General features: G+C 39.2%; 1 protein-coding gene across 10 annotated transcripts in view; it reads left to right on the top strand.

The window, feature by feature from the left end:
- NTRK2 (neurotrophic receptor tyrosine kinase 2) overlaps window positions 1–24,021 on the top strand; it is a 307,491-nt gene that overhangs the window by 57,402 nt on the left and 226,068 nt on the right. For all 10 annotated transcript variants that reach the window (XR_014796235.1, XM_084897976.1, XM_084897978.1 and 7 more), the window contains 3 exons: window positions 5,441–5,476; window positions 8,348–8,448; window positions 15,250–15,349. Coding sequence is in view for 9 of the 10 variants with exons in the window: in XM_084897976.1 (XP_084754102.1) it covers window positions 5,441–5,476; window positions 8,348–8,448; window positions 15,250–15,349 (237 nt within the window). In the remaining variant the exon portion in view is untranslated. The remainder of the gene's footprint in view (window positions 1–5,440; window positions 5,477–8,347; window positions 8,449–15,249; window positions 15,350–24,021) is intronic.

The following is a 24,021-nucleotide window of genomic DNA, read 5'->3' as shown; positions in this document are numbered from 1 at the left end:
ACCTTCAACAAACAGAAAATGAGAATGTCATAATTCTCAATCATAATAGCATTCCCATCCTGGAATTTATTACGCAGCCATGTAATGCACACGTTTCCTTAGTGTCCAAACTGTGATTTGAATTCTATAAGTGTGATTTACAAACATCCTTCCAGGAGTGTGTAAAACACACAATGTTTGGATGCCTTACCCAGACAGCCCTGGCAGCGGCCGTTCCCATTAATTCTTCCTCTTAATTGAGTTTAGCTGTTTGGCTACATTTGCTGTAGTAAATCTCTAGATTACTGTGTGTTTTTTTCCCTTGTATGTTACAAGGACTACAGCTTCATAGGTTAACTCAGGGACTCTGCCTTGGGACAACTGCTCTTGGTTTATTCTTAAGTAAACTTTTTATTTGTGAATAATTTTAGATTTACAGAAAAGTTGCTTTCAGTAGGGAGAGTTCCCAGCTACCTTGTACCCAGTTTTTACTATCGTTGACATCTTGCAGCACTGCAATACATCTGCTAAAACGAAGAAGCTGACATTGGTATATTACTGTTAACTAAACTGCAGACTTTATTTGAATTTCACCAACTGCTTTTTGAAACTGTTGGAGGTGAATTTGTGCAGGGTGAAGGTCAGGCATGTAAAAGTTTTAGAAGTGGCCTGTGTGCTTTGATATATGCACAGTTTTGTCCATGTAAAGCCAGTAGCTTCTATTTTAGGTGGGATTTTGATGTATTTTGTTTTGAATGCTTCTGTAGGGTGCCAGTGTTTGGTAGAGCTTACCTCCTCTTATCCCTGTGGCCTCATTTTTATCAATTATTTCTGTTTGTTTTAACTCAGCTAGTGATAAGAGAATTGTTTTCTGGCACAAGTATAGCTTGGAGTCTCTAAAATATCCTCTTTAAAACAAATAACCATTTATTTATCAAAAATAAAAACTAAGTGCAGAATTATAAGTGTCTTTAAAATGTAAATCTGCTTTTAGAAAAGACTGATTTTATTTTTTCTCTTTAAGTATTTACTCAAGGACCAGCTCTCAAGGAGTAATAAATGAAAGTGGAAATGAAAGAGACTTGGCAAGAGTGACAGTGGATATAAATGGCCCTCGTAGGCCATACACCAGTGTGACCAATTAGAGCTTGACCTCACTTGGCTTGTGTGATAGCATCTTTGTGGGTATTTACAAGATTTGTAGCCAGAGCCAGAGCATACAGATAATGGCTTTGCATAGAATGGATTCCTTTCCCTTTCCTCCCCATTTAAAATGAAAGAAAAATAAATAGCAAATATATGCAATTCATTTCTTTACTGGTCTAAAAGGTACATTCCAAGTTAAGGACAACAGGTCAAGTTTGAGTTTACATGTGCTCCGTATTTCTGCTGTCCTCATATAGTAACTGATGAAGTTTAGCTTTTATAAATATTTCTGATAAAATGTCTTAGCTGTATTTTCTTAGTTGTTTTGATGAGATCCCTTCTTTTAAACATTGTGAGTTTCCTGGCTTACAAGGAAGCAGGCAATCTGGGCTCATAGTGGAGTGGGTTTGCATGGCCACACAGAGAATTAACATGACAGTGCTGCTGTCCTCAGTGCTGCTGTCCTCAAATAGAGAATGAGTTCTCTATTTGGAGCTAGAGGATGAAGGGTGTTGGAAGAAATTAAAACAGAAGTAAAAACAAAAAGTCCCAAAAACAGAAATGGGTGAGCTATGAGCATGGAAGAGAACAGACTGGTTGGAAGTAGTTACATTCCTGATGGCTTTGACTTTTGAGTTGCATGGAAATACTGGCCATGGTGCCCCATAGAACCCAGGGGAAGTCACTGGTCAGGCATCCACACTGACTCCTCTTGGATATCAATAGTAATAATGATAAAAATATAGAATAATTGCTGCACTGAGATGCATTTTAATTTGGTTTGGCAAGAAGTAGGATACATTTAATGCATGGCTCACGGAGGCTTGGGAGAGTGAAGTAAAAAGTAGAAAGAGCAGTGCAGGCATACACATAGAAAGTGTACGGCTATCTGAGAATTCTCCAAAGATTCTACTGGATCCTATTTAGCTTACGGGCCAAAAATAAGCCTGTCTGAGGTGAAATTGATCCACTATGTGGCTGTCATTGGAATTCAATCCCACATCTAGAAAAATCCTCTTCATGACATGAAAGTGTATATGTAGGCTGCCTGGCAGTTGGAAGTGGTGAGAGTGTCTTTTCAGTAGAATTTTAAACAAAAATTAATGGCATGATGCTTGTGAGTGTCATGAGGGGGAATCCTGGAGACTTTGCTAGTATCTTCAAATCAGCACACCTTTCCAAATTCAGACAGATAGCTCTATGAACGTGAGTTGATTGTTTGTTTAAGAGTACATTTTTTTTTTTCCTATGGAAATCATTACCCGAGTGACTAAACACTTAGACTTGGAATAAACCTAACCAGGGCACTAGTCCATAAAATACCTTGGTTTGAAACTTCCCATTCTTTAGGCAGTACATAAAGAGCGTCTCCATGGCCTACTCATTCAGGAAGAATGTCACAGCTCAACAATGCTCATTCACACACGCAGTGGGAGTTAGTGACTTATGCTTCCTCATTCAGGAGCTGTTGTCTCCTATGCAAAATTTGCCTCAGGAACCAACTATAAATACTGGGAGAGTTTTCCCCACAGCTTCTTTGTGCTGTTTTATCAAGAAATTCAGGACATCTGGATGAAGGAGAGCACTTAGAATTACCCTCAAACCGGCAGATTTAGATCTGGTGTACTTAGGCCAAAGAATGTAGAGAAAGGAAATTCCTCCAAATGTATGGCATTGAGAAAATACCCTCCCGCCCCCTACCACTTGCCCCCCCAGGACATTTGTCAGTCCCCATTTCTTGTCCTGGGAGTTAAAGGAAAGTTCCACCTGCCTTTCTGCCTTCAATAACAGTGAAGACTGGTTCGGCCATAAACCCATACTAATCATGTTAATTAAGATTTATACTTAAATAGCTCTTTATGTCTCAAGAGTACTAATGTTAATTAATATGCTTCCCGAAACTCCCAAGGACTTGCCAGAGCCAATGCTATTATCCGCTCCTGTCATGGGGAAGACCGCTTTGTACAGGAAAAGTGAGCGGACTCACTCCCCATGCTGCCTACGTTCATGGCTCAGCCAGAAATGAAACCCAGACATCTGAACCCCCAATATTTTTGGGCCCTGAGGTCAGCCTGCCATTCAGAAAGGGGAGAGGAAAGGGATCTGGAATCAAAAGGCAAACCACTATGAGCTAGAACACACTGTTGACAAAGGCCAGTTCATTTGAAAAGACCAGGCCTTTTGCTATGGCTTTATCATATTGAGTTCTTTGAAATACTTTTCAAGATCACACTAAAGAGAATCTCAAAATAGAATTGAAAGAAGAGTCTTTTCTTTTTCTTTCTCTCTCTTTTATTTTATTTTTTTAGGGCATCAGAGAGAGAAGCTTAAAGGAGGGAAACAGATGTGTTTTCTGGCCTCCACCATTATTTTTTATCTTTGCAACAGAATGGAAAGGGAACCCTACTGTCAGGCTACCTATCTTCCCACAAATTTCTTTATTCCTACAAATGTTATTTTTTCCTTTAACTGTACAGTCTTACGGTTAAAAGTCATAAAGATTTACTCCTGAAGATTTACATAAAGTTATAAGATTTACTCATGAACAATAACTGAGATTAGAAGATGGAAATTCTTTAAAAAATCCTCATTTAAGTTGTTTAGCATCAAATTAAGAAGATGATAGGGTGCTCTGGTTTGATATTATTTGGGAGGTGTAGGAAGGTGATTTTATGGACCATGTTTAGAAACCTAAATGCCACATGGGTCTTCTCTTGGGGGCGCAGACATTGCAGGTTTAATACAGAGCTTGTTGGGAGAGCATGTGCGACTGTGGTACAGTCTCCATTGTTCTTTTCCCAAGAGTGCTTCAAGCTGACCTCGGGCCCTGTTAGTCTTCCTGCTATAGTTCTAGGCAACACGCCTTAGGTAAGAACCTAAGTGCAAGTGAGTGTAGACCTGGAGATGCTCAACAAACCCTTCAGAAAGTAGAACTTGAACATCAGACAGGCAAACATTCTTGCTTGGCACTTCTGCACGTGAGTGAGCTGCGGAGGGAGATTGTGGTCTGCAGCTTGTTTGGAATGCCAGCGGGGTGGAATGGAGTCCCCAGATTCCCATATTCTATTTCAGAGATTCCCAACATGAAGCTTTCCGGCTTGATGCCACCTCTGCTGCCTAGATTTGAGACTTCTTATGCAACGAGAACTACTAGGCTAGGATTCAGGGAAGCCTAACCCTTCTCAAATCCCCACTGCAGGTGCATAACTCAAGTCCAATGTTGCCCATTCATTTTTCACTCATTCTCTTTCTGTTGGTTTTTCCCCTCAGAGCTAGTTGTTGCCTTGCCTAAGTCACCTTTCAGTCCTGAATATCACTAACCGGGGTTTCTACCATTAGCATAGAACAATATATGACGGACATATTTAAACTAAATAAAAGAAACCAGGTACAAATTAGACTTAAAAATGGCAGGATATTTTTAGAATTTGACCATTGCCAGAAGTCAAAGAGGAAAGTGGTGACTATTTCCTGTGTCTGCATTTAAATTGATGTGAATAACCACCCCCCAATGGGAATGTAAACATCCTGGGAGGTTCTCTTGACTAAGCAGTTGCCAGAAGCAAAATCCTATCCTTGATGAGCTGGGGTCAGCTGGAGTAATGTGACCCTTCTTCTGCATAAATGCTAGGTCTGGGCATCCTCCATGTGCCAGGCTTCCCAAACCTTTGTACCTGAGAGGCAATTCTTTATTGTGACAAGCAGGTCCTCCTCAGATGTAGTACAGTATGCTAGGGAGGGAAAATAAAGCAACAATAAAAAAAAAAACCCATCATTGTTCCTCCCATATTGTCTTTCTGTGAGTTTCACAATCTTGCACTGAATTTAGCTATTCCTGAGGACAAAAGTAAGTGACAGTACATCTCATACATCTGGGAAGATGAAGTCAGAAAATTCCAGAAATTTTAGACATCACCCAATGGCTTTTGCGGTTAAACTTGGTAGGAAAGGCACACAGCGATAGGTGTCAGAAATCTGGACAATAGACTGTGTTACAGATTATAGGCTAACTTGTGTACTTTTGAAGATTGGATTGTCAGACTCTCAGAGTTTTTCCAGCTAAAGTAAATTGTGATTTCTCTTGATTTTTTTTTTTTTTTTCCTTTTTAGAGGGTTGGAGGTTGTGGGCCTGGGGAGGGGAGCAGAGTTAACATAAAGTAAACAGAATTTCAGATTTTATTTACCTGTCTTATAAAACAATTTATTCAGTCATAAAATCTTCAATAAACATTTGGCTCATTTTAGTGGGAATAAGTTAGTATTTTTATACTCTGAATGCATACTTACAACTTTTTTGCTTTGTTTTGCTTTTTAGGTGCAGACCCAAATTATCCCGATGTAATTTATGAAGGTAGCTATCACATTGTCTTTATTTTGTATTTTTTCCAATTGTTTGTCTAGCGTGAAATAAATCAGCTAATAGAAAACCTTTAAGTGCAGTTAAATATACATTTCAGGTAGTACAAAGACCAAAATAATACTTCTAAAAAATGGCTTTTTCTCTCTATATTTATCCTTACCCAAGGACATACTTAGAGAGGAAGGGAGAGAGGGTGGGGGGAGAGAGAGAGTGAAACATTGATTGTTGCTTCTTGTATGTGTAGGATTAAACCTGCAACCCAGGCATTTGCCTTGACCAGGAATCGAACCAACAACCCTTTGGTGCACAGGACAACACTAAACCAAATGAGCCATTTTGACCAGGCAAAATCATTTAATATTGATGACTATTTTCCCTTGATATTTACAGTGCCTGTAAATAGCATTTCTGTCTCATGCTCTGTTCTTGGAAGTAGTAAATCCATTCTGCTACAACAATTTGTTTCCATAATTGGGAACTAATTGCCTGTTTAAAAGCCATGGCTACCAAGAAAACGGCGGTGTATCGGTTTCTAGTTATGACAGTAAACCCAATTCAAAATTACGTTTCTTATATAATAAGGAAGTTTGGCTCACAGACAGGCTCCTCAAAGGTAGGGCATGCTTTAGGGTGGATTAAACCAGCAGCTTAATCATGTCATCAGGGACCCAAGTTTTTTTCATCTCTACCCTCCTTTGTTATGCCTTCCCCATTACCCCTCCCTCCCACTACACCCCCGCCCCAGCCATACGTTATTAGCTGAAGCCAACAAAGGGGCTATGGTTGTTCACATTGATTTGAGAAAAGGAAGAGTTTTTGAAAGGGTTCTAGAAGAAAGCTAATTTTTCCAGAAACCTCCATCTGACCTTCCTTGTATTAGATTCAAGACCCAGTTGGGTCATGAACCATTTTTGCCTCCATGATTAGGATAGATTACCCCTTGTCAGACTACAACCACCCCTGGAGTTTAGATTAGTTTCCTTGAGCCCCTTGAATAAAATGGGGTTCTTTTAGGAATGTGGGAGGGGGGAACATAAAAGTACTCTATATTAACTTTGAATCACACATCTCATCTGTACTTTACCAGTTTAGTCAAATGCCAGGGATGTTTTGCTAAGTGTGAAAATCCATCTTTCACAGATTTTCAAACCACCTTCATGGCCAGGAGGCCTCTGTTTGGGGAAGTGCAGGCTAAATTTTAAGACTTGGCTGAAGTTTGAGATTGATTCAAAGTTAGATTTATTAAAATATTGTATTTATACATTTATTTCATAAAATATTTTTCTTTAATTTTATATTTTTATATATACACTGACATTTTTTTCTATAAATGATTATGTAAGCTAATTTTAACTAGGATATTATATTTTCTTTATCTGCTTTATACATGTTAAACTACAATTCAATCATGCTCTGGTTTGGATGATTTTTGTGCATATGATTTGTTTATTTTTGTTTTTATTTATCTTGATATGATTTAAAGGAAGAGTATTTCAAATTGTGTCACAAAGAAATATGTTTTCATCATGATTTAACATTTTAAAATTATGCTTTGGACTCCTTTACAGTAATTTCAAGAATTAATGTCATCTTTCCATTGGCCTCAGATAGCACTTTGTCTTTGGGTCAAAGTGCCATGATATTAAACTATAGATACTTTAATAATTTAATTTTGCCATGAGTGGCTGGATATGACATGAAGAGGTAAAAATAAGCAAGTAAATGATATCCCTTAGTTTTTGAAATTAAATTTTAGTACACTTAAAATGGAAATGGTGAGCATATAGTTTTACAGTAAAAAACAAAACAGCAGACAGATAGAAAATAGATGCTTTTCTTGTTATTTGCATTCATATTCAAAGGAACACTGCTAATAAAAATATAATTTAAATTGGTTACCCCAAGGCTTGCATAAAAATTCTACCAAGAGAGTTTAGCTGGGGCTGACTTAATGAGTTTGTTTTTTCAGGATGCAAATTGAAGGCACTATATCTATTTAGGAAAAAAAACAAAAAAACACCAAATATTTATACAGAACATTGTCTGCATTATGTTTACCAAATTTTCTGACTTTTATATGCAATATTGCTAATAAAAACTTTGGCTCATACAAAAAAAATCAGCCATTAATTTTCTGAAATTGATTCAGAAGATGGCAACTACTTTTGAGACATGTTGATGTGATAATGCATCGTTACAATTCTAAAGATTGTGTTGGCACAGTTCCCTGTATATTAATTCTGAAACAGAAACATTATTGGTTCATAACTCTTCAAAAAAGTTAATGTGTGACCCAAGTTCCATATCAGTTTGATTCCACATTTCATCTGTAGTGGCTGCTTCTTACCCAAATAGGATGCATCTGCCTTGGGGTCAGTGCTGCTGGTTTCCAGTCTGGTTCAGGTCTAGGTTCTGCCAGCTTCTTGCCAGTTGACCTTAGATTAGTTAATGAACATTTTTCATTTGCAAAACTGATGGTTAGACTTGGTCTTTAAAGACTCTCCCATGTCTATAAATCTGTGACTCCTAGATGATTGATTCTCTTGTGTTTATGCCAAGTGCTTCATCAGAAAAGGCATGTAGTCTTATGTGCAAAGAAACACCCTAACCAAGGTTTAGAATTTGACCACCAAAACAAGGTTGCAGAGATCTGGGTTGAGTATGTAGTTGGCAGTGGGCAGTCCCAGTGCTGCAGTGGATTTAACCCAGCAGTCGGGTCCTGTTCTTCCCCAGACAGGCTGCCAGTGGTTTGGAATCTTGTGATCTGTCTGGCTTTGTTTTAGGTCATACTGTGGCTTGGTGTTTGCTGTTAGCTTAATGACAACTTCACTCTCTGTCTCTTTCCCTTTTCTCCAATTTAAGATTTTGGGACTGCAGCAAATGACATCGGGGACACCACGAACAGAAGTAACGAGTTTCCTTCCACAGATGTTGCTGACAAAGCCGGGCGGGAGCCTCTCTCGGTGAGTGGGATAGGTAGTTGCTTCCTAGGCTGGTTCTGAGCATGTTGGATGCTTACTGTTGGAGGTAGCTAGCATATTGTCTTTACTTTTAATGTTTTAAAAATGTTTGTCTAAAATGAAATATATCAACCAAAAGAAGACTTTGGGAGCTGCTTCAAGGCAAGTCTTTCAACAAGACCTTTTAATTGCTCAGATGTAAACAGGGCATTGACTACTGGAGGGATAATAGAAAAGTTTAAGAGAAGTGACAAAGGTAGCCTCTGACTTACTGCTAGTGGTTCCTGTTTTAAATACCTGTCCTTTAAGAAGTTATTATTAAAGAGCAAGAAAGCAGCTTTTTTCATACAGGCACATATATAATTATTTCTGTCTTCCACATCTCCACACTGATCTTCTTAAAATATTTTAATAAAAGTTTCAGTGCCTACCACATGTAAGGATATATATGTGGTCTTTTTGTTTTGTTTTGTTTATTTGCTTGTTTGTTTTTGAGCTTAAAGTTCAGTCAGTGGCTTGAGATGTGAATCCTAGTGCCTCAGACAAATAGAGGTGGAGCTATGTGGTGTGAGAAATAGAAGTAGAGGGGCTGGCACTCTTTTCCTTCCTGCTGGGAGAGCCAGGAGTCTTTGAGGACAGGTGGCCTTCTCCATGGCTGGTGCAGGATGCCTGGGGTTTAGACAGAGAGGAGCAGAAGGGAAGGGATTTGGGGGTGTGAACAGGAGCCTGCAGACTGGAAAACAGTGGTGATTGCAAGGTAAGGCTGGTGAAGGGTGGCAGTTGGAGGCAAGATTGGAGAAGTTGGCTGTGCCAGGTGATGAGGATTTGAAACACAGTGCCAGGTGGTTAGATTTACTGCACAGTGAGGGAGGCAATTGAAAGGGGATTGTGAGAGCCCTAGGATCACAGGGCTCCAGGGTTTGGGTGATCTGTCAGCTGCCTCAGGTAAAAACCCAGCAAATTTCCCCCATTTCCCCCTTTTCTTCATTTGTTGTGAGAATCCAGTTTTGCATGTCCTGTGAACTGTGCATCCTTATAAACTCCAAATATCTTCCCACGTCCACTGCCACAGCTGCAGGCTATCTTGGCCTGGATGGGTAGGGGGGAGGAGAGAGGTGGCAAACCAAGGCCTGCGGGCCAGCTTCTGGCTCAGGACCTGTTTCCATGAGGTCTGCAGGCTAAGAATAGTTTCTACATTTTTAAGTGGTTTGAAAAAAAATCAAAAGAAGGATGATGTGTAACATGAAAATTTTGTGAAATTCAAATATCTGTTCATAAATAAAGTTTGCTTGAAAAGTAGTTATGTCTATTGGTGTATGGTCTGTGGCCACTTTTGTGCTGTGCTAGAATGCCAGGTGTAGTTGTAGGCTTGCAAAGCTGGAGATATTTACTGTTTGGCCCTTTACAGAGGGAGTTTGCCACCATTGCTCATTCCTGGGTGACTGCCACGCCTTCTACCTTTCCTACTCTCCCACTCTTGTCATCTTCCTGCCCCCACACAGCAACCTGAGTGACCTTGAAAAGCACAAATCAGATCACTCTTTTATTATCATTCTCAGAGTCTTCCCAATACATTGTAAAAAAAAACTTACATTATAAAAGCCCAAATCCTCACAGTGGCTAACATGGCCTCTATATACCTTGCTGGTCTCTGTCTTTCTGACTTCATCTCCCACATCCCCTTACTGCTCACCACCTGCCATTAAAAATTTTTTTAAAAATAGATTTCAGAGAGTAAGGTAGAGGATAGAGAGATAGAAACATCAATGATGAGAGAGAATCACTGATCAGCTGCTTTCTGTACACTCCACACTGGGGATCTAGCCCACAACCCAGGCATATGCCCTGACCGGGAATTGAACCATGACCTCCTGGTTTATGGGTTGATGCTCAACCATTGAGATACACCAGCTAGGAACCACCTGTCTTTTAAAAATAATCTCTTGCATGCTCCAGGTTTGCCCTTGTCTCACAGCCTTAGCATTTGCTGTACCCCCTATAAAGCATGCATTTCCCAAAGTCACCACATGGCTTTATGTAGGATGGCCAGCAGGCAGCCATTTCCCTATGTAGTTATTATTGTCTTTAATTACCTTGCTTGCTCATTTGTTTGCTTGTTTAATGTCTTTTTCCTTTCCCTAGATTCTTTAGTAAGATTCTCAGTAGGCAACCTGGTCAGTATTTTTCATAGCTGTATCCCTAGTCACTAGAATAATTCCTGGTACCAAGGAGGCACTCAATGAAAATTAGGCTGATTAGATTCATGTGAATACTATAGCCTGGGTTGCCAAACAGAGAGATTGGAAGTGGTGTGATAAGTTAGGGTCTGGTACAATAATACAAAGGTATGATGTGTATTTAAACGAGGGCTATGGCAGAGAGAATGGGAGGCTCAAAATATGCACATCCAATCTATGGACACACACACACACACACACACACACACACACACACACATTTCCACTGATGATTCTATGCATTACATTGTAACAGCAGGACAAATGCTGTGATAAGTCAACTGTAGAATGCTTTTACCTTCTGCCTTGTGCAATCATTTCAGTTTTTATTCTAACTCGCAACCACTTAATATTTTTGATTTGAAACAATTGTTTGTGCCCATAGGAATTTGAGAGTATGTGTTAAGACCACAGGTGTGTAGGTATTCCAGTTACTAAAAATTATGTCAACTGCAGTTTTCTCTTTTGAATCCAAATGATAAATTTAAGTTCCTCACTGGCATATCTTAGTGATGTTTGAACTGTCTACAGGAGGGTCACTGGAAAGCAAGATCAGTTAAAATAATCTGTGTTAAGTCTCTACATTTATGACCCTACCTGAGGCCCATGGGAATATGAATGAGGGGTATAAGACAATATTTTTAGAATTTAAAAGAAAATTTAAAAATTATGTGTGGATAAGAATATATATATATATATATATATATATATATATATATATATATATATACAATATATAGTCTATGATCACAGGGACAGAAGAGATTACTCAATTAAAAGAAAAATTCCAGAGCCATGAGCTGATGCAAAAATTAAAGTTGTTAGAGAACTTAGAAGACAGCCCCAAACCCTCACTTTTGTTCTAAGTGCTCCCATGAAACTTGCTGAATTTCCAGAGGAGGGCAACTCCTTGTTTTATGCTAAGAGATATCCTCAGGTAAAAATGAACCAACCAGACAGCCAGTCAAGCCACAAAACCCCAACCATCGTTCAACCCAACCACCCAAACAAACCAACTCACTCCTATGTGTCCCCATATAAAGACCATACTACCCCCAACACAATCACAGTACATTTTGACTCTGTTTTTATGAAACCATTTTTGAGGAAATGGTTCTTCTCATTTTCAAGAGAATCTTTGTTTATTAAAGTACTCTTTACATTTAAAAGCTGTTTTAATAGGTCTAAGTATTTGTTGGCAGTTCAATAATTGCTTTTCAGCAGTAATACCCCTTTTCTGCAGGTTGAATCAAGTGTTCTTTAATAATGCAGAGAAGGCAGTGCAGATATTCTTATTCTCATGGACAAATGAGGAAATAGAGACTTGGGGAAGTGAAGGCTCTGATTTAGTTCTTATAGGTAAAGGCAAAGTGTTCTGCAAACATAAGGACTCAGATCTCCTAAAGGCCACTCAAGTACTTTCCAAAGTGATAAGAGACTACTGTGGGACTTCAGAGAGGTCCTGGGACTCAGGGCTAAGTCCTCCAACCTTTCTCCACCACAGGTTCTTTATTGGTAAATTAGAGTTTGAATTTGTTTCTTTAGGTATTCTTCTACCCACAGAAGTCTGAAAGTATTAATAGGGTGGAGAAACCTAGAGCTAAAATACCGTGATCTCTTTTCTATGAAAATGTTAGAAACAAAGATAAACAAAACAAAACAAAGAACAAACACATCCAAACTAATTAAGCAAATCGAGGGAAATGATCTTGGTCAGAACAAGTTGATCCAAAGCTAGCTTTTTAGAAATCATTACCATGTTGTTTGTATGTAGTCTGTGGAGAGAGTTTAGTGTATATTTAGACACTTGCAAAAGCTTTTTGTGAGAGAGCCACTCACAGCTCAAGTACTAGAGAAGAGAATTATCATGCCTTTGCCAAGTGCTTGGCATGTGCTTTTCTCTGTGCTTTGTGACTTATTTAATGCTGTCCCCATCTGACACCAGAGAAGGTGTTGTGGAGGATTAGCCATCGTTTTTATTATCCTGTCTTCCCTTCCAGCCACATGATTAGGAGAGGGAATATAGTGGATAAATTATAGGGTTTATACTTGAGCAGACTTACTTTCATTCAAATCCCAAGCTTCGAAGGGATCTTGGGCTGTTTATTAATTTTTCCTAAATCTATTTTACCATTATTATGATCATCATGATAGCTGACATAGGAAGCTGGGTAGGAAAAAAGGTGAAGGGATTAAGCAAAAACAAACAGACAAACAAACAAACAAACAAAACTATATATAAACCACAAAGGCACAGACAACAGTATGGTGGTAACCAGAGGGAAAAGGGCAGGGGATGGATGGAAGAGGGCAAAGGGGGATAAATGGGGACAGAGAAAGACTTTACTCTGGATGATGGGTGCAGATGCACTGTGGAGATGATGCTTTGCTGAGCTGTACCCTTAAAATCTGTATGGTTTAGTTAACCAATGTCACCCAATAAACTCAGGAAAAATGATAGCTGACATTCATTTAATATCTATTGTAGATAGATACTATTCCAGGCCCATTATCTGCATTAACTAACTGAGGATTTACAACTTGTAAAGTGGAATTATTATATTCCCTGTTTATACATGAAGATCACAAGATTCTGAAAGATTAAGTAATTTTGAAGTCATGAAACTAATAAATGGTAAATCTAAATTTTAAACTCAGGAAGAACCCACATTCTTAATCCTCTCACTGTAAGGATGTATCAGTTAGGTTATGCTATGCTGCAGTAACAAGAATTCCCAGATCTTAGTGGCTTAAAGCAACAAAGTTTTAATTCTTGCTTTAGCACATGTGTTGGCAGAAAGTTCTTCCAGCCTCATCCTTATTGCAAGACTAGGCTGACAAGCAGCCACCTTTTGGAAACTGAGCATTTATGGCAGAGGAGGAGAGAGCAGTAGAGCAGAGTTTCTCAACATTGGCACTATTGACCTTGTTATTGTCGATGCCTACATCTTTGTTGTGGTACTGGGATGCTGTTCTAGGTACTTTAGGATGTTTTGCAGCATCCCTGGCCTCAACTTACTAGATGTTTTCCCATAGTTGTGCCAACCCCAATCTTCCAAATGTCCCATGAGTGAAGGATTCTCCCTGTTTGAGAACCACTGCCTTAATCTAAGATCTTGCTACAACAATGAAATCATCTGCCTTTACAACAAATGCTTGCCAATCCTGGTGTAGAGAATCAAACTTTTCTTGGTAGCAGGGCCTTGGGGTGAGCAGTAGGAATGGAAGGAGATACACAGCTCATAAATACATCCATCTTTATTTCTAAAATGTTATTGTATATTTCGTTAGCATCATGCACTTGTGCCTCTGTGATCTCCAGCTCAGTGAGACAGGATTCACATAGAATTTACTCTCTGCATTTATTCTCTCAACTTGTAGAATCCACATCTTGGAATTACATTTTTAAATAAAAAATAAACAACTTTTAATTGACCTCTATCATGCATATAAAGAAGTATATACATCATTAGTCTGCAACCTAATGAGCTTTCACAACAGAACTCACCCACAGTGCTATCTTGCTCCTTTCCAGGCCCACTCAGTGCTCCAGAGAACACTGACTTCTAAGAGCAACAATAGCCAACTTAAAAATATTTTTATTATAAACATTTTCAAACATGCATAACACAACACAACACACAACAGTTGCAAGAACAGTAAGATGAATCTCATATCTTTCACCAACTTCAAATATTATCAGTATTTTTTATTCATGTTTTGTTCTTCTATTCTCCAGGTAGATAGATAGGTAGGTAGATGGGAAGAGATATAAATATATCTAATATTGTATCTCAGTCTCTACATAATATCAATTACATATATATATCTATATCTCTACATAATATCAATTAGAAATGCATTTTATAACTTTTAAATTGTTTTCTCATTTGAAAAATAGGAATAATAATACATACATCACATAGGCTTGTTGAGAATTAAGTGAATTGATATACATACAGTTCTTAGAAGAGAAGGTACCCTGTTTCCCTGAAAATAAGACAGTGTCTTATATTAATTTTTGCTCCCAAAGATGCGCTAAGTCTTATTTTCATTCAGGGGATGTCTTATTTTTCCATGAAGAAGAATACGGTACACATTTATTGTTAAATGAAAATAAAGGAAATTTATTACCTGTATACGGTACGGTAGTACGGTAGTTCTCAACACAAACCAGACAAACTGAATCCTACAGTATCAAGAATTTACTCATTTATTCAATGACAATCATGTCATCATCTTCTGGAACATCATCATAACAATCCAATTCCTGAATTTCCTGGTGAATTTCTTATGACTCCATTTCTTTCAGAATCAGTGGACCAAATCTCTCATGTTTAGCAATAGCATTCTGAGACAGAGCCTAGGGGGGGCCTTATTTTTAGGGGGATGCCTTATATTTCACTCAGAAGGAAACCTGTAAGTAGGTCTTATTTTCGGAGGATGTTTTATTTTCGGGGAAACACGGTAGTAAGCATCCTATGAATATTAATTGTCATCATCATCATCACCTGGATATTGGAAACTAATTAGCAAGGCCATAATGGTCCCCCCTTCCTTTCTCTAGGTCTATGCTGTGGTGATAATTGCATCTGTAGTGGGATTTTGTCTGGTGGTAATGCTGTTTCTGCTGAAGTTGGCAAGACACTCCAAGTTTGGCATGAAAGGTAAGAAGGGTTGTATTTATTTTACTTCTTATGTGCAATCATTTTTGGCTTATGACTAATGCTAATTGCCACTAAAGAAGGAAGCAGCTAGATTTATGATCACTAGGTTGTAAGGCTGAAAAAATAGCAACAAGGATATGATTCTACAAACCAAGACAGAGCAAAACAATGTTGATTATTCAGCACTACCTTCTTTCCAATGAGGACAATTGTCCCAGAAGACACAGGACTGGTTTCTTGAATATCAAGTGACTAGTAATGATATAGGCAAATAGTGCCCAAGTTTCCCTTTTGCCTCAGAACGGAAGGCAAGGCTTGGTGGACGTAAGCTAATTATGGCCATGTGTATTTTGTGCAGAAAGGTTCTCCTGGTCATTTTGACTTCCAGATCTTCCGTGGTAGGCTTTTGGTGCTGTGACTACTTTTTCAGAATCTCATCTTTTGGAATTTGAACAGCATTAGGAAACAAAGTAACAGCCATTTAGTAGTACATCATTGCTTTGTGAATGAGTGACTTCTTTCTTGAAGTGGAAAAATTCTGAGTGCACGATTAAAAATTGGGGTCTATGTTGCCCAAGAATAGATCACTGGTCTCTTTTAGTGGGCTGAAAATTAATTTTAGGGGGAAAACTTGTTTAAATGTTCCTGTGATAGGCAAGAGTTTTAGTGGTTTAAGACCATTTGCTTTAAAGTTTAAACTTGTATATTGACTAATACGTTATTGTTGAGTTTTACGTGGTCTCTCATAAATTGCCACAAGCTTGGGGAAGCTGTAAAGAAGGTTTAATGGCATCTTAGTTGCATTGGAGAGAAGGTCTGGTGGGTTTTCTTGATCTGTATGGTTTATTATAACTGCCAATGATGTTGCTTGTCTACTTGGGAATGATTAAGTAGCGGGAAGTTGCCTACTGCCCCTGGGCTCTGGGGTGGATCAGATCTATTTCTGAAGTTTTCTCCCCTCCCCCTGTTGGTGCCCATCACCAAGATTCCTAAACCCAAAGTGAAGGGGAAGAGTAGTGGTAACCTGGGGCTTAAACTCCTGGAACCTCCTCCTGACACCCTTTGGCCTGCTGACCTTTGACATTTCCTTTGGAGGAGGAAAGCTCTGCCATGCTCTAATTATAACTAAGTCTTGGGAGAGGAACTACACTACAGTGATTTTAATTAATCCTATGGTGGTGGCTCACAAACTGGACTTTGCATCAGAAACTCCTGCAGGGCTTGTGAAACGGGTTTCTGGGCCACCCCGCAAGTTTCTGATTTAACAGGTCTGCAGTGGGCCCCCCAAAATGGGCATTTCTAGCACTTCGCAAGGGACGCTGATGCTTCTGTTGCCTGAGAGTCTCAGGCAATGTTCCATGGAATATATGTGGACTACTGGGTCTCTTTGTGAGTGTGGCAGGAAGCAGGAGAGGTATTGCAAACAAACTCCCCCACTGCTTTGCAGACCTTCCTGGGTCCCCATGTGCAAGTGACGCCCAGGTCCAGGCCAGGCTTCCGCTCTCTGCATGTTGGCCACCTACCATAGCATTTTGCTTTCCTCATTCTGATCAGGGGCTTCCTCTCCTTAGAGGCACTTGGAATAGATGTCCACAAACATCAGTTTTTTTACCGAGAGAGGCAGACTCTGGCTCTATCCCTTTCCCACCTTGAGAGTGTAGTTTGAGATCTTTCCAGCTCATGGGTCTTCAGGGAGAGGTTCTGTCTAAGTCCTTCTGGAGCTCAGCAAAGGCTTTAAAAACCTACCCCCACCCCAACTTTGTGTTAGGAAAACTACCAACAGAAGGATCTGTGAAAGTAGGCATATTCTCTGTAGCTCAGATGGAGGAGAGTTAAGTTCAGAGAAGACTGAGTTCATACAGAGACTCTGGCACTAAGAAGGAAACAGTATTTTATTTGGATAATTTGGGATGATTACCGCTAAGGCACCTGTATTTACCACATGTAACCTAAGGGTATTCTTAATGAATTGCAAGAAAAATTTTGCTCAATCTTGTCACAGAGCCACTAAACGACTTCTTCCAGGCAGTATGCTTCACTCTCTTATTTCTAAACATAAATTAAATACTTAAAAAAAATTGTCTCAGAGTCTCACATTCTTGTTTAGAATAACTACTTTTTCTATTTTTAGCTACATGTCTATCTGTGCCATGGTTTGAACAAAACAGACCTGCTTTGAGGTTACGGTTTTATTAGTTAGATGCTGAGTTGATAATTTTGGGGGAATCTAGTAGATGAGGCTCATGCAATGAGGGCAAATGAAATTGCATAAAAAGTGGTGTTTAAAAATTCATGTAAGCTAATGTACTTTAAATGCTATTAGGGCTGCGATTACTGCTGAAAAAAACACATATGTCTGAAAAAGGGCAGAATATGTAAAAACACTATTATACTTCCTGAAACAGCTAGGAAATATGTCAGCTGTGATTTTCTGAGTTTCAAGGTAAGAAATGTGGTAGCCTTGGCCAGAACCAATGTCTTAGTTCCATGTAAGAGGCCACTGGCTCACATGCTGGTGAGCTATTCCAAATGTAATTCTCACCCTCATAAGCACTCTGGGGAGATTGTGCCACCCATTCTATTCCCTGTCCTAGAGGCAGAGTGAGACTGAAAAGGGCGGCCAGCCCACCCATAGGCATTTACAGCTTTTTATCCATCCTCAGCGTTGCACACTTCAGTCAAGCATTGACTGTTTCTTTTTTTAAATATGTATTTTTACTTTTTTGGGAAGAGAGAGAGAGAGAGAGAGGGAGAGAGGGAGAGAGGGAGAGAGAGAGAGAGAGAGAGAGAGAGAGAGAGAGAGAGAGAGAGATAAACATTAATGATAAGAGAGAATCATTGATTGGTTGACTCCTGCACATCCTCTACTGGGGATCAAGCTCCAAACCCTGGAATATCCTCTAACCTCCTGGTCAGATGTCAATGTTCAACTCCCGAGCCACACCTGCCGGGCAAGCATTGACTGTTTCCGTGATTATAAACTACAATTTAATACTGTTAAAGAGCCTAGGGTAACACAACTGGAAACGTCTTAAAAACCACACTGTGCCTGAATGCAGGGCCAGTTTAGCTTTATGGATTGACATGAGAACCCAAACATTATTGATGATCTTCCTTCCTTGGGACCAGGCACTTAAACCTAGAATGTAGAATGTAATCAACTAGAGGCCTGGTGCATGAAATTCATGCATTGAGGGGGGTGTTCCTCAGCCCAGCCTGCACCTTCTCCAATCTGGGACCCCTCAAGGGATGTCAGACTGCCCATTTAGGATCAGGCCTAAACCGGCAGTTGGACATCCCTCTCGCAATCTGGGACTGCTGGCTCCCAACTGCTCGCCTGCCTGCCAGCCTGATCAACCCCTAACCACTCCCCTGCCAGCCTGATTGACACCTAAGTGCTCCCCTGCCAGCCCAATTGCCCCCAATTGCCCTCCCCTGCCTGCCTGATCCCCCCAACTGCCCTCCCTTTCCTGCAGGCCTTGTCACCCCCAACTACCCTGCCTGCCATCTTTTGGTGGCCATCTTTTACCACATGGGGGTGGCCATATTTGACCACATGGGGGCTGACATCTTGTGTGAGGGCATGAGGGTCAATTTGCATATAACCTCTTTATTATGCAGGATGAGCTGTGGGGTGTTCTTTGGAGATAGGTATCTGTGACTATAAACTTCATAGGGTTTTTTCTCTATTCTGTCGATTTACCATGACCAGATACTGATGGTCCCATCTAGAGCAGGAGGGCCAGAATATGAGCTCTGTGGTGATAGCATTCCTACTGGTATTGTTCATCATTCCTTATACAGTGCCAGGCCCAAAGTTGGCACCTAGTAAATATTAATTGACTGAATTAATGATCACAGAGAATTTTTAGCTTTATCCAATTCAATTTGGTATTTGGGAACGAGTTAATATTTGGAGTGTAGCTCATCTGTGAATGGTTAAAGAGAGGTCTTGGATCCTTGCTAAGTTTCTGAATGGGTGAAAGCCCTACCCACATTTTGTTTTCACTTATTCCAGATAAGTAGTGGCTATACACAGGAGGTCATTTGTCTCACGTTTTCTCAGACTATTTTAAACAATTACCGCTGTTTAAGTTGGAGGGTTTTTCATTTTGCACATGAACATCTTCAATTTCTGCTTTTGTGACTGCACAGCCTCAGAATATGTGTCTTTGTCCAGCTCTGAATCCAGTTGAAGAGATAGGTGGTGGCTTCTATCTGCACGTTAACCTAGAACTTACCTTTCATTATCACTTGATATACTTTAAACTTGTTGCTAGTTAGCAAGAGATTACCGGCCTATTTCAATAGTGATGTCAAGAGGTTGAATTTACCCCAGTGCATTTTTGTATGCTCACTTCTTTGCCTTTATCACCCTATTGCTTTTTGGCCAACTGTCTAGTTATTATAATTGCAGAAGCCCCAAATATAGCCCCTCTATTAGTGCTTGGCCATCTGTATTAGGATCATTCTATGTGTGCTTACTATGGATGCATAAAATGTATAACACATGTATTGATATCCCTGCATGTAAAAGCATAATTTTATTCCTTTTCTTTTAAGGCTGCCTGTGATTTATTTTAATTTTAATTTCCACTGAAATAGGCCAGAAAGGCTTTCTAGAACAGCGTTATTGCCCAAGGAACAGGCAGGCAACCAGGCCTTTGAATGATCTCATTTGTATTTAGCTCTCACATTGCTTCCTGGCTCCCTTTCCTCATTGAAGATGTTGAAATGCCCATGAAGGGGGAATGGAAGCATCTGGGGGCCCAGGAGCTTTATGTCTTCCAAAAGTGCTCCACATTGGGAGCCCTGCCTGATGGGTTGATGGTGTGTAGGGCTGGAAAAAATACAAGGGAGCCAAGAAGGTGGAGGGAGCTTGGCACCCCTCACAGTAGTAAGAATAGTTTTGGCCATAGGCTTGGAGTTCCTTGCATTTCATGATGGAAACCCACCCATGATATTTTCCTCTAGGTATGGATGCATCCTTTGTCTTTCTAGAATAAACATCTAAGGGGCCCTAAGGGGTCCTGCAAGAGGCACCGGGGCAGAAAGGCTTTCTCTTCTTCCACATTCAGTCTCCATAGTCCCTTTGCATTCATTCCTGCTATTTGAGTTGCAGATATTTCCAGCTAGTAACTGGCCAAACAACTACAAACCCTACGAATGCAGAGCCAGGCTTTCTTAAGTCCAGATTCAAGGCCAAGAGTTTAAGTTTCTCCTCTTATAAATGGTCTTCTAAATGTCTTTCAACAGAAACCAAAAATTTGGTGATTTAAAAATAGTCATAAACATACTGGGGCCAAAGCTAAGAGGTTAAAGGTTAAAGCCTTTTCTATGAGCTGAAAACAATCCTGGAAAGTTTAGAAGGCTGAGTTTAACAGATATTTGGATTGACTTTTAAAAGAGGAAAAATGTGACCGAAAGCCAGAAACAGTTATAGAAACATCTGTAAGGGCAAACTATTTTCCATATACGTGCTCCCTGCCCCCTTCCCACCAATCTCTACACCATTATTTTTTAAAGACAAATAACATTAAGAAATTCTAAGAGTAACACATGAATTAATTCTTGTTTTTCACAATTTCAAGCACTTTGGAAATAGAGCTAAAAGTGGAGGTTTTTCTTCACTCCCCTCTCTCATACCACTTCTGTTCTTAAGGGTAAATTTTTTGAATAATCTAGAATGTGTATATTATATAAATAAGAAAATATATAGCTTCCCTTATTATGTAGATAATCAAATATATTCACTTTTTGTTTTATAAAGAAATTAAAATACCAATCTTGTCTGCATCTTAAAAAAAAAAACTTTTTATTGAATTTTCTGGGTGACAGAATAAAAATACATAGGTTTCAGATGTACAACCCTATAATACATCATTTGTGTACTAGAGGTCCTGGTGCACAAAATTCAATCGAGGGGGTAAGGGGTTCCCTCAGCTCAGCCTGTACTCTCTCCAATCAGGGACCCCTTTGGGGATGTCCCTGGGATTGGGCCTAAACTGGCAGTCAGACATCCCTCTCACAATCCTGGACTGCTGGGGCCTGATTGAACCTCACTGCCTCTGTGTGCTGGCCTGGCCACCCCTAACTGCCTTCCTGCTGGCCTGGTCACCCCCAACTGCTTCCCCCCTCACTGGCCTACTCACCCCTCACTGCCCCCCTGCCAGCTTAATTGCCCCCAACTTCCTCCCCTACTGGCCTGGTTGCCCCCAACTGCCCCTCCCCACCCTGTTGGCCTGGTCATCCCCAATTGCCACCCCTGCTGGCCTGGTTGCCTCATGCAGCCTGCTTGTTCAGTTGTTTGGTAGTCCCTCACTAAACCCCCCTGCCAGCCTGGTCATAGGCAGCCATCTTGTAAAAGCATGAGGGTCAATTTGCATATTACCACTTTATTATATAGGATATATAGGATTGTATTGTGTTCACTACTGTTGTGTTCAACCATTCTTTTATAGCTTCAGATTGACCTCACAGTATATCTTACACCAAGTTTAAAAATTTTTTAAAAACAGTATGTCTACTTTCATCACCATGTCTGCATTTTTTAAGAGAACTAGTTTGTCTTGTAGATATTTCCATGTCAGCACCAAGGTATGTACTGCATTTTATTTAACAGTACTTCTGAGTAGTTTGGTGTCTGGCTACGTGGGTCTGGAACCTGGCTCTGTCCATTATAAGCTGTGTGACTTGGAGTAAGTCATTCATCCTCTCTTACAGTTTTATCTGTAATGAGGGGATAATTATATCCACCTCAAAAGGTTTGATAAGACAAACTGAATTTATGTGTGAAAAACACTAGTATTTAGTAATTACTACACAAGTGTTGTTATTATCGTTGATGAATTGTAATTTATTTTCTTCCTATAATGAACATTTTATATTTTAATCAAGTTTATAAAAAACTATTTCAAATAATACTTTACAATTAAGAGAAACTTGGAAATGGATTGCTGAGAGAAATGTGTGTATATTTTACACATTGATAGATTACCTTGTAAAAATGCTTCATTAGCCGAAACCGGTTTGGCTCAGGGGATGGAGCGTCAACCTGCGGACTGAAAGGTCCCGGGTTTGATTCCTGTCAAGGACATGTACCTGGGTTGCGGGCACATCCCCAGTAGGGGGTGTGCAAGAGGCAGCTGATCGATGTCTCTCTCTCTCTCATCGATGTTTCTAACTCTCTATCCCTCTCTCTTCCTCTGTAAAAATTCAATAAAATAAATTTAAAAAAATACTTAATTTATACTCCCACCAACAGTATTTTTTGTTTATATTTTCATCTATATTGGATATTATCAATCTTTTATATTTTTCCAAGTCAATTAAAATGATATTTTGATTATAATAAGGTTAATAATCTTTATTATGTGAAGAATAAAAAATGTTTATTTTTACTTGTCAATTTATAGAGTTATAACCTATATATATATATATATATATATATATATATATATATATATATTAATCAATCTTTTATTGGTTACATATGTTGTTCACATTTTCTTTTATTCTTGACTTTTTAAAATAATGTCTTTTGGCAAACAAAAACATTTACCTCAGTGTAGAAACAAATCTGTCCATTTTTTCCATCTTAGTTTTTGTGTCTTGCTTATTAGGAAGGCCTTTCCAAACCTACAGTGGTAAATATACTTTTAAATATTTCTTTACCAGTTTTACTCTGTGTGTGTTTTTAAATTTAGATCCATGTTTTTTAAAAAAATGTTTAAACTTGGTGTGATTTCTTTTTTGGAGCTATATGGAGTAAGGATATTTGAATGACAGTGTAACATTTTTCAGAGAGACCAACAGTGTTATTTTAACTTTCTGGAATTAGAAAGCCACTAATAAAAAGAAAAATAAATCTTGAAGAACTTAGCAATTAACTCTTCTGTACAGTAAGTATTGAGTGTTGTTGGCTCTCTCTGTTAATGTGGGAATGTAACCCTCACAAAGCTGTGTCACAAAAAACAGGTTTTCACAGGAGCCATTCCTTTACTGCCATTCCCCCAGCTTCAGATGGACCTCACAGTATATTTTAGCGCTCTTAGTAGAAAAGAAAAAAATTTAAATAATATTCAAATATTCAGAAATTTCAGAAAATACATAATTTGAAAGAGTTGCTCAGTAATTTGATAAATTGGAGATTTATCAAAAGAAAAGAATTAGTGCAAGCATTTCTTTCCTGTCATTTGGAATTGTTACAAAAAGAGGTTTGCCATATGTTTTGGGGAAGGGAGAGAAGTTTGAAGATCTATCTTCCAAAGTCTTTTACTTCTTTTAGGACAACATTTGGGTTATGTCTGTATCAGGGCAAAACATGTGCATTCTTTGGAGCATCTTGAAAAGGAGATAGAATTTTCAGGACTGGCCAGGTCACTTAAGACTGCAAATAGAAGAAGCAGCTTTTTTTCTTCCCTTAGTATTGCAAGTGCACTGACCTTGAACTTCAAAAATTACTGGTCTTATGTGGGCATCCCACAAGCCTAGTGTGATTCAGTGGGAAGAGCCCAGGTTTGTGTGCCTTTAATATAGAAATTGCTCTCAGTGATTTTAGGGGCTTTCCACATTACTAGTTTCATTAAAAGGTAAAGGATTCCTTAAGAAATTAGATTTTGTATTTAAAAAGTCAGGAAAAGTTATTACCCATTCTTCTTTCTTCATAAATC

Source organism: Pipistrellus hanaki, assembly GCF_964339955.1.
Source record: "Pipistrellus hanaki genome assembly, chromosome: 11".
NCBI classification, from domain to species: domain Eukaryota; kingdom Metazoa; phylum Chordata; class Mammalia; order Chiroptera; family Vespertilionidae; genus Pipistrellus; species Pipistrellus hanaki.
Note: the sequence above shows the minus strand (reverse complement) of the source record. Positions and strands in the feature narration are given on the sequence as shown.